This window comes from Anopheles aquasalis, chromosome 3 (assembly GCF_943734665.1).
Source record: "Anopheles aquasalis chromosome 3, idAnoAquaMG_Q_19, whole genome shotgun sequence".
In the NCBI taxonomy this organism is placed as follows: Eukaryota; Metazoa; Arthropoda; class Insecta; order Diptera; family Culicidae; genus Anopheles; species Anopheles aquasalis.
The window spans coordinates 60,051,049-60,061,048 of record NC_064878.1 but is presented as its reverse complement, the minus strand read 5'-3'; the positions used below and the strand labels follow the sequence as shown (position 1 = coordinate 60,061,048).

Below are 10,000 nucleotides of genomic sequence, written 5' to 3'. Positions count from 1 at the left end.
ACAAACTGATGGAACTCTAGCGAGCTCCGAAGTGTATCCGAGGCCCACTCCATCATCCCTGATCCCGGCCGCAATCGAGTGGCAATATTGACCGTTCGCACTGACACACTGCTTCCCATCAATTGCGATAAAAGCTTGTAAATGAACGATAACTTCTGATCACAACCGAAAACGATGCCCATTTTCAAGGCCTTATGATAGTACACGAAGTGGTGCACCATGGCAGCAACGCTAGTGGTGTCACTGTAATCATCGGTTTTTATGCTTTCCGGGTAAACCGACATCGACACCGGTAGTAGTAGCAGGATGGCAAACAGTTGTACCCCCGGCCACCAGCGACACAGGATCAACGGTTGCTGCTGCGGTTGTTTCTGGTGCATCATGATGGTAACACTTGCACTCGCTCTGCCCAGCCGGCTCGTATGAGCGTGCACCATCATGCCGACGTGCCTTAAATTTATACGCGAAACATTACCCGTAATGAGACTGAAATTATTCCATCACCAGTCAATCGCAATTGAGCACCGATGGGCGGATAGCTGGGAATGTCCAGCGCGACCGCACTGACGACCTAGAGCATCTTTAGCTAACGACCAGTCTCGATCGATCATATCAATTACCTCGTAAACATCATGTTGGTCAATTGCATGTATGCGGAGCGGTCAGCGTAGTACAATTATGTCGGATTGATATGTGCTTTAAGGATCCCCCTGTCGATTTGTAAAAGGTGGATAGACACCACGGAAAACACCGAATTAAATCTATTAAAGGAAAAGGATAGTCATAACACAAAACGCAAAACGGCAAAGGAAAGCGAAAGGCGATAAAGGAATTTAGTTATAGCACCAAAGCCATTATTAGGAACTAGAACCTGTCACCGCAATCAATCAATACTTTTCTAATCCATTATCCCTCGCTAGGACGTTCCTTTGTGGAGTCACGTCACCTAACGCCCAATGTCACACAAACAACGCGTTGTTACGTTAATATCATTTTGGTTTATTAGATGCCCATTTTCTAATGTTATACAGATTACATAGATTGAGGGTTTTCAAATCGGAGCAGTAATTAGGCAAATTAATGTGTGTGTTTTTGTTTGTTTTTCCTGTTTGCTTGTTGTTCCGGTACATCGAACCATTAACATTAATAACCAGCAGTGCAACCGGAAGTGTACGACAAACGTTCTGCCGTACCATGGCACCCATTCCGTCCCACGCAAACCCACACGCGGCTAAGAACATACGATTCTTCTTAGCGCACTTTAATCAGAACATAAGCAATGGAAGGAAACATCACGAAAAAAAAACTGAGAATGGAAAAAATGGCCTTCTTCTCTATAAACTACAACCAAAACGATATGATACGGAGATACATAAAAATGTGTATAAAATATCAGCCAGAATCTCTGGAGGGGAGATAATCGGTTATGCTATTATCATTCGCTCTATGAATGAGTTCCTTCTGTAGGATTGTTACAAGTTTTAACACAATCTAACATGTTACTTTCGTTACGCACACATAAAAAGAGCTTTCCACGTCATCTTCCTCTTTTGGATGCTTCGTTTCGATACTATTAGCCACCGCAGCCAATGGTGAATAGTACATTTAAACTGTAACTACCACAGCATGAGGGTGTGGCAGGAGATTCGATTCCCCGCTGGCTATCCCTGCGGCTGTAACTCTTTCGACTTTCAGCGGACGGTGCCAAACCATTGCGGCTGGCCGTGTAGCAGATGCTGTGGATGTAAAATCACGTAGTGGTACTTCTAAAAGGGAAGAGGGCTAAAAACGAGAACACGGACAGTTTCGACACGGAGCGGATAAGATGAATGTTGGAATCGAATTAAGCACACACAGACACACACTCGCAATGGTACGCGTTTCCGGGGACATCCAGCGGAAAAAAGCACCGATGCAAGGATCATGGAACTGCTAGATGGCGTGTAGGCTCTCTTCGCTGCTGTTTGCAATCGCGTCAACGCGTACCCCGCCTGGTCATTAGTCTATTCGCTATTTATCGGCGATGTCGTCCTAGGTAGGCCTTACAGTGAGGACAAGTATGGTGCACGTCCATACATTCGTCAATGCAGCATGGTATTAGGCAGCAACCGAGCCAGCACCTGAAAGGGAGCAGAAAGCAATGAAGCGCTTGTTGAGCTGCGTCATCTTGGCTGATTGTGAAATCGCGTTCTCTTACCCAACGAGCGCAATCAAAAATCCCGAAACGTAAGCAATCATTCCCGGAGAAGTGGTTGTTTGTGTGTTAACCTCCGCATGGCAGCTAGGGCATATCATATGCGTCGACTGGGGCCCTATCGGTACCACCGTGGTCACAATCTGCGCTCCGGTCAGTACCGGTGCCTGTGGCGTGAAGGGAGCGGACGGTGGAACTCCTCCTACGGCCTGGGCATAGCTGGGTGGTGCTGATTGTGGCAGCACGAAGCCGTACGGTGGCGGTCCGTCTTTGCTCATCTGTGAATGGAAAACGAGCAAACAAAGAGAACATGGTTAAAGAAGATATTCTACCCCACAAACGCACACAATACGATCAATCTCAATCGCTTCGCTCACACCATCACCAGGCAACCGTACTACCTTTCCTGAGTAGCAACGTGAAGCGCAACAGGCATCTGTGTGTGCTAATCGGAAACAAAATTTTCTCAACCAAGGCAACGTGGCCTACTCCCTCCCGAGTGATTCATTCCATCGACACTAAACAGAACCGATTACTGTTGCCTTCCCCCGGTGGTCCCAGGTGACCGCTGGTCGCGTGTTTGAGACCGATGGACACGCGACGGTCAGCATTTCGTCAGTATGTAGAACGTGTAGCGGCTGCCACATGCGCACGCCTGTACAGAACGGTAATAGAATCCTTGACCTTCATTTCCCAATCAATAGGAAGAAGCAGAAGAAACGGCAGAGGTAATAATGGCCTCCTAATGCTCCAGACGAGCAAGATCATCGAGATCGAGTGCATAAAGAGAGGTTCGAAATGGATGCATTATCATTATCAGCCAACGCTACTGTTGCTTCTGGAGCGCTGGAACGTGTTACCGCGATAAGCAATCCCCCCCCCCCCCCCCCCAAAAAAGCCATCGTTAAGAACAATGATTGTGGTAAACCCGCAAAACCACAACCGAGCAGATGAGTAGGGCATTCCGATAGGCAGGCTCGCAAGATCGCGTAACGCGTCCCGAGGTGGCGGTGCTAATTATCGCACGAATTTCGACAGCAACTCCCACACAAGGCCATCGGATCGGACCGGGGCAGATCTTTTTTTGGCGTTCCTTCGCCCTGGCCCTCTCGCACCAACCCTTCCCTCCCCAAACGCCAACGGGATCCAATCATTCTCGATTGTCGAAGGGCAGGCAGAGACGTGCGGCGCGCTGTGTTTGAGCAGGCGGGCGGGCGGGCGGGCATACGATCGCGCCGCAGTTTTCTCGATATTTGCATATTTGTTCTGCGTTTGTTGTTCCACCCGATTGCCCTCAAGTGAGCTTGACATGACCCACGCACCCTCTCGAACCGATCATCCCCCGCCGTTGGGGGAATGCAAAAAAAAGGTTGACGTAATTAAACGCGTTCGATCCAAGGACCCATATTTCACCGATTCCTCCACGATCCGTCCCCTACCTGGCCCTACCTTTGTGATTCGCGCGGGTCAGCTCCGAATGTTCTAGCAGAATAAGGGCGCTTCACCCTTGTTTTGGGGCCGCACTAGACGAGAAGGAGTCCGCTTTCCTTGGCCAAGAACTACCGACGAACCAGCAACAACAGCGAGTTTAGCGCACGACGCACGGATTTCGCAAAACTCGAACCGAGAACCAACACGCACCCGACTTCGTTTTCGCTTCTGCCTTCTTGTGTTTGCTTTTTTTACTAAAAAGCAGCTTGTGACTTCATTCCTTATATTTTTAGCGTGTTTCGCTTATTACGTCTCACCCCCCCGCATCTCCTGCCGCACGCACCAAAGGTACACGAGTGCTGAACAAACTCGCGGAATCACGCAGTAGGCCACGGTTTCAAGCAGCAGGCCACGGTTTTCGGGCAGTGGGTCGCAGGTCTTGTTGTTTTGGTCTCCGGTTTTCCCGAATTGGTCCGCTGCTGGTGTCCTTCCGCCGAGTCTCGGTACACGGTAGGTTTTCGATTGGTGCAGGTTTTCGCGATACTTCCCCGCAAACATGGTCACTGTGGATAACACCAAGCGGATTGCGGCGTTCCTGGGAGTGCCGCTCGGCAAGGTTGGCTACAACTCGGAAAAGGTGAGCCATGCGGTTTTTTCTAGCGGCTGCGTGGCTAGCAAACTGACCTTTCCCACGTTCCCCGCGCCTAGATTCTCACCCGTACCAAGTCGGCCAAGGAACCGAGCATTTCTGGATTCTCCTCGATCATCCAATCGCTTGTGAGAGAAACGAAGAAACCGGTGGTGGGGCCCGTCCCGCGGGACTTTGAGGTCGAATGCCAAATACTGCAGTGGCTGGATTATGCCGTTCTCTTCGTCGCCCCTTCCAGCAAGGATAAACACGTCGCCAAGACTTTGCTGGAGGTACGTCGAACGAACCGTCCTGTGCGGCTATGGTTCTCGATTGCTGAGTTTTAATCGATAATGTTTCCTTGTAGGAACTCAATCATTACTTGCAAAGCCGATCGTACCTAGTCAACGATACACTCAGCATAGCCGATGTTGTAGTATTCCATACTATCTTCGAAACAATGGTAGGACGAAAGGACACTTTTCGTCTTAAGGAACTCCTCACTAATTCTGGCCCCATTCTGTTCCTCCACAGTCTAATCTTCAACCACTAGAGAAGGAAAATTACTTGAACGTATCTCGCTGGTACCATCATCTGCAGCAGCTGGACGAAGTTCGCCAAGGAAAGGTGCTGCTGAACTTTTCCACCTTACAGCTGTTGGAATGGGCCACTGGAACGCATACCTAAGGTATCACATTGAACACTGAAACTGCCCAAGCGCCGCTCTGCCCTCTATGCTTGTCCTTTCCTCATGGATTGCATCTTATCATTTGATAGTTTGGAGCGATACGTTCCATATTTTCAAAAATAAATGATGAATAAATTATTTGAAACATAATGAAATGAAAATACCATCTTCAACCGGCGAGGACACTGGGAATTTTTGCCATTAATCCAATTAACTAGATATTGTTCTAATAGTAGAATCGATTCATATATTGTTTTAAAAATATTTCTTATACAATATGCTTTAAATATCGATCAATTGTCCCAATCGTACCACATTGCATCATCGCATATAAATTTTCTCTAAAGCCAAACGCAAAGAGGAATTAAAAATCAGCTGAATAATCTCTCGAACGAGGATTAAGCATGTTTTAAGCTCTGCAAGATAAGCCAGTGAGAGAGGGCTTGCAGTTCTGGCCGATTCTTCGAATTCTCCACCACAAATAAGACGGAACCAACTAGTGAATCAGTTTGATTCATATACTCCCCTCGCAGACCCACTTCCGGACCAGCCATTGGATGGGTCCACACTTCATGGGCTCGAACAGAAAACATCTGCATTCCGGGTGTCGTCTGTATTTGTCCCCCCCTGTTTGCCGCAAGAACGCTGCGAACCCAAGAACTCCACTTCAAGCGATCTGCGCTGCGTATGCTCGGCCCTCAACTCCCAACGCAAAGCCTCAATCCCGCCCCCGGGCCGTCTGGAGGCATCTGTTCAAACAGCAGATTCTCCCCCAACCAACACCAGCATGGGTTGCGTTCTACTTTCCCTTCTCTTTCACCCACCCCACGGATACTCTCGGTGACTTATCTTTGCTGCAGTGCGTGTCGGCAAACATTCGTAGCACAGCATTTAATCGCTCGCGCTTCTTGGCGGGCCGCGTTCTACATTTCCCCCCTCTTGGGCGCGCGCAATTGTGTTGGTGGTTCTGGCGTCCAGCCGGCCTCCCTCGCGCCGGCTTCTAGATTCTGTCGGTGGCAGAGTGCTGGAGCCGGGCTTCTCTTCATAATTCTTACTCTCACTTTCAGTTCGCTTTGGTTCGTGATCGCAATTCGATCGAAGGCGGTGGAGCGCATTCGTACGTTGATTTCTCGGTTCGCGGTTTCTTTATCACTGCAACGTGTGAAGCGCCTTGCTATCAGTAGGCAATCACTCTTCCTTCCTAACGCCTTTATATTGATTTATTGAAATTATTCACACCGATTGTGAAGCTGTGGAACTGTAACGCCTCGACCTCGGCTAAAATGATATTTTGGCCTACGATCAAAAGGATACAAATTGTGTGCTCATCTTGCGCTCCTCATTGATCACGGTCACGCCTTTGATGATTTGCGGTGATTGATTGCAAATGCGCTACCGCTCGCTGGAGTAGTGTGAAGTGATGTGCCTGTGGAAGTGTTGGTCCAAGATTCAGCTGCATAAATATTTGAAATCAATTGCTGGTCCTTTGCCGCTCCCGACAAAGCATAAATATACAGAGCATGATGAGTGATCCACCGCTGACCCACCACCACCCGTTGCTGGTGGCCGATCAACCGTTCGAACCAGTGGAGGATGGTGTGTTCTGCTCCGACGAAATATCGATCGTGGCCGCCTCGAGCGCCACCTTTATCGCAGTGCTGGGAACAATCGGTTCGTTTGTATTCTATTTTTGTATCCCAACAACACAAGAGTGCACCCATTCGGGAGCAGGTTCAGTCCGGTTGGCTGTATGCGTGCACTTAACTTAAGATGAATGGGTGATGCTGGGGGGTTGGATGGATTTCTAGCTGATCTCGGCACTTGTTTCTATTCCGTTCTATTCGCTCGCCAGGAAATGTGACGACGCTGTTGGCGCTCGGGCGCCGCCAACCGGGAAACCGTAACCGACGGCGCCAGCCAACGACGGATTTTGTTCTTTCGTTGGCCACTGCCGATCTACTCTTCTGCCTGGCCGTCATGCCGCTCATGGCACTGCGATACGGTCGTCGCCGGTGGCCCTTTTCGAATGATAGTCTCTGGTGTCGATTGTTTCCGGTTGCACTCTACGGGACGGTGGCCACATCCGTGCTCAGTCTCGTGGCCCTCACCGTGAACCGCTACGTGTTGATCGTGCATCCTAGTTGGTATAGTGCCGTTTACAGGAAGCCAGGCATGGTTCCACTGCAATTGGCAATATGTTGGGCCATACCGTACGGCTTGATGGTAAGTAAGGTCGTTATCGTGACAGAAAGAAAAGATAAGATCCTAAAATATCTCCTCTTCTGCGTCCATTCGGATAGGCACTACCTTTGTTCGAATTCTGGGGCCGTCTCGGATTTGACTATCGCACGTTCTCCTGCACCGTACTGCCATCCGTTTCCGTATCGAACTTCGGCACGAGCCAATTCGCGGCCAGTCCAAAGAAGTTCATATTTATCGTTGGCTTCGCATTGCCTTTCTGTGCGATCGTGCTCTGCTATACGGCCATCATCGGGGCTGTGCGAAGGCAACGGCAAAATATGCAGCGACACGCGTCCAAATCCACAGCTTCGCTTCCGCCCAACAGCAGTATGGCCGCCAGTAACAACGATGATGACGAGCGGCATCTAACGCGAACAACGGCTGCAATTTTCGGATGTTTCATGATATGTTTCCTGCCGCTTACGATTGCCAATTTGCTGCTGGAAGACAAGCATTCCGGTGGAGCGGGAGGAGATCTTCAAGTGTTGGCTTCGATCCTCACGTGGCACTCGGCCGTACTCAATCCCTTCATCTACGCGATCGGCAGCCGGCACTATCGGTTTGTGTTTCTTGCATCGGGATCGATTTGAATTCGTCACGTGTTGAAAATATTGTTCCTTTACAGAAATGCGTATTGGTCGGTGCTGCGCTGTCGGAACGGAAACTCCAAAGGACGGGTAACTTTACGAAGCCACCGTAATACAGTGATGTCGCCGAGTGTTGTAAAAGCTACCAAATTTCGCGCCACAACTGCCGAGGCGAATGGTAGTGGTACGCAAACTAATTCCGAGGTTTAGGGTAAGATAATTGTGCGACTAGAAAAGATGAGCAGTGCCATTTCACTAGAAACATAAACTCCCAAAAATGGGTCTCAAACGTTAACAAATGCTGCTGGCCAAAATCTTAAGTAGATAACGAGGACATAGTGTGTATTTTAACCCATTCCCGACAAAATAAATCATTGATGAAAATCATTGTAAAAGGCCGCTCGGTTTTTCCAAGTTCGAGTGGTTCTAGACGAAGGCGAGTAGTTGACGTCATCGGTTGTTTGTTTACGTTTGGTTTCGATGACGTCCGAAAGAGAAATACGCGGAATCCAGGATGATCAAACGGGTGCAATTTAGTGCACTACGCTAATATTTATAAAAGTATACCTCATACAACCCGTACCTACTTTTCGGTGAGTCAACGAAATCGTTTTATCACACCTACAACTTACTTACTTCACCGTTTTCAGTTGAACCATGGCCAACAAAGCGAACAAGGATGGTGTGAACTTCCAGCAACACCTGTACTACTACCAGATCGGTCTGTGCCACCAGCATAAAGATCGTGAATACTCCATCCTGTATGAAGGCAACGATAGAGTCTACAAGGCATTCGATGATGTTATTCTGAAGGAGGAAGGTCCCACACCCGGACTTTACTTCTTTCAGGCAAAGCAGGTACAGGATTCTAACAAAGTTATGTCGCTGGACGATGTGTTCGACATGACGAAAGGTATTGTAAAGTATATGGACTCGTACAGCACTTACCTTGAGTCCGAACAGTGCCGAAAGGATGGTACTCCGAACGAAGCAATCTACTGGACTTCTCAAGGGGTCCACGTAAAAACAACCCAACAGTATCTACAGCTTTGCCCAGACACGCGATTACCCCTGCAATCGGCGGGTCCGGCCATCAAAAAGTATCGGATCAAAGACTGGAAAACGCTGCTACTGTTGGACATCGCTTGGAAATGGGCAAAAATCTGTAAGTCGAAACCAGATGCTAACCTGACTGTTGCGGAGTACATCTGCGACGCGGTCGCCAGTGCTCTAGCTGCCGAAGTATTGGAAATCGGAGAAGATAACAAAGTGAAATTCTGCGAAGGGTTCCTGTTGGGGAAATCAGAATATCTAGCATCCGTGTCGGATAAAGTGCGATCGTTTCAAGAACAGTTTCAAATGGCCTGTAAAATGCAGCAGAAGAAAGATGAATTCGATATAACAAGTTTCAAAGAAGTTTCCTATGAGTTGGAACTATTTGGACTCAAATCGAGTGATAAGAAAGCGGATGCTGTCCAGTTCGAGCACAAGAGCTTGGATGAAGTTAAACTAGAACAGTTTTTTCGTGCCTTTCGATACTACACGGAAGTGCCGAAAGGAGAAGAAATGCTCAAAATAGTAAATGCTTTATTCAACGGTGATTTTGAGGAGAGGCTGTTTGAAGCCCATCTCATTCCGAAACCAACTTCGAACAAGAAGACTCAGACAGATCAATACTTTAGCCGTGGGGATGTGAATTCTTTGATTGAGATGATAAAACTTAAAAATCTGTATATTGCACCAAGAATCTCGGGAGTAACGTTCAGCAAAGAAAGCCTGCTCGAACTACGGAAGTACCTTGAGGAATTCGCAGATCAAAAGGAAGGAGATCGTATGCTAGACATATATGCGCCTTACGTTCTAGAGTGGACCGCCTATCGTGTAGAAAAGGAGCTACTCAAATTTTGCACGTGCATAGTGATAAAGGATAAAGATTTGGCAATGTTAAGCGAAAAGTTGAACCTAATTTTAGAGACACACATCGCAGGTGAACTTAGCACTATAGTAGTGTTAGACATGGACTCATCTGATATGGAGGACACGAAAAAATTGCTTCAAAAAGTGAAACGAATTATCCGCATATCATCTAACTTGGTATCATCGAGTTCAATCTTTCAAGATAAGCTCTTGGAACAACACGTCGAAATGGACTTTGATCAATTTAGTCACATCAACATGATACTAGACGACAAAACACTACCGAATGTAACTAATATCCGTAAAGACGAATT

The 10,000-nt window shown here is 48.0% G+C and overlaps 5 protein-coding genes across 5 annotated transcripts in view; 3 read left to right on the top strand and 2 right to left on the bottom strand.

The window, feature by feature from the left end:
• The window catches only part of LOC126576845 (ionotropic receptor 75a-like), a 9,461-nt gene extending 9,067 nt beyond the window's left edge, over positions 1–394 (bottom strand). The window contains exon 1 of the mRNA XM_050238147.1: positions 1–394. This exon is cut by the window's left edge and continues 46 nt beyond it. Coding sequence (XP_050094104.1) covers positions 1–383 — 383 coding nt within the window. The 5' untranslated portion in view covers positions 384–394.
• A 587-nt stretch (positions 395–981) lies between these two features.
• On the bottom strand, positions 982–3,942 carry LOC126577498 (LITAF domain-containing protein-like). The gene is made up of 3 exons (XM_050239164.1): positions 3,644–3,942; positions 2,198–2,472; positions 982–2,120 (listed from the first exon to the last, which is right to left on the bottom strand). The coding sequence occupies exons 2-3, from the start codon at positions 2,470–2,472 to the stop codon at positions 2,015–2,017; spliced, it is 381 nt and encodes a 126-aa protein (XP_050095121.1). The 5' UTR covers positions 3,644–3,942; the 3' UTR covers positions 982–2,014.
• A 99-nt stretch (positions 3,943–4,041) lies between these two features.
• On the top strand, positions 4,042–5,091 carry LOC126575377 (eukaryotic translation elongation factor 1 epsilon-1). The gene is made up of 4 exons (XM_050236051.1): positions 4,042–4,262; positions 4,334–4,546; positions 4,621–4,716; positions 4,788–5,091. The coding sequence occupies exons 1-4, from the start codon at positions 4,182–4,184 to the stop codon at positions 4,938–4,940; spliced, it is 543 nt and encodes a 180-aa protein (XP_050092008.1). The 5' UTR covers positions 4,042–4,181; the 3' UTR covers positions 4,941–5,091.
• An 879-nt stretch (positions 5,092–5,970) lies between these two features.
• On the top strand, positions 5,971–8,204 carry LOC126575197 (protein trapped in endoderm-1-like). Its single transcript, XM_050235773.1, has 4 exons — positions 5,971–6,612; positions 6,794–7,164; positions 7,242–7,741; positions 7,808–8,204. The coding sequence occupies exons 1-4, from the start codon at positions 6,462–6,464 to the stop codon at positions 7,977–7,979; spliced, it is 1,194 nt and encodes a 397-aa protein (XP_050091730.1). The 5' UTR covers positions 5,971–6,461; the 3' UTR covers positions 7,980–8,204.
• Positions 8,205–8,268: 64 nt separating this feature from the next.
• The window catches only part of LOC126577755 (uncharacterized), a 4,009-nt gene continuing 2,277 nt past the window's right edge, over positions 8,269–10,000 (top strand). The window contains exons 1-2 of the mRNA XM_050239631.1: positions 8,269–8,362; positions 8,420–10,000. The exon at positions 8,420–10,000 is cut by the window's right edge and continues 2,277 nt beyond it. Coding sequence (XP_050095588.1) covers positions 8,427–10,000 — 1,574 coding nt within the window. The 5' untranslated portion in view covers positions 8,269–8,362; positions 8,420–8,426. The remainder of the gene's footprint in view (positions 8,363–8,419) is intronic.

Bases quoted from the DNA above. Each gene is read 5' to 3' on its own strand.
- LOC126577498 (XM_050239164.1), bottom strand. From the start codon at position 2,472: ATGAGCAAAGACGGACCGCCACCGTACGGCTTCGTGCTGCCACAATCA. The intron at 2,121-2,197 runs GTAAGAGAACGC...GCTCCCTTTCAG, and splicing joins TTTTTGATTGCGCTCGTTGG to GTGCTGGCTCGGTTGCTGCC.
- LOC126575377 (XM_050236051.1), top strand. From the start codon at position 4,182: ATGGTCACTGTGGATAACACCAAGCGGATTGCGGCGTTCCTGGGAGTG. The intron at 4,263-4,333 runs GTGAGCCATGCG...CCCCGCGCCTAG, and splicing joins TTGGCTACAACTCGGAAAAG to ATTCTCACCCGTACCAAGTC. The intron at 4,717-4,787 runs GTAGGACGAAAG...GTTCCTCCACAG, and splicing joins ATACTATCTTCGAAACAATG to TCTAATCTTCAACCACTAGA.
- LOC126575197 (XM_050235773.1), top strand. From the start codon at position 6,462: ATGATGAGTGATCCACCGCTGACCCACCACCACCCGTTGCTGGTGGCC. The intron at 7,165-7,241 runs GTAAGTAAGGTC...CCATTCGGATAG, and splicing joins CCATACCGTACGGCTTGATG to GCACTACCTTTGTTCGAATT. The intron at 7,742-7,807 runs GTTTGTGTTTCT...GTTCCTTTACAG, and splicing joins ATCGGCAGCCGGCACTATCG to AAATGCGTATTGGTCGGTGC.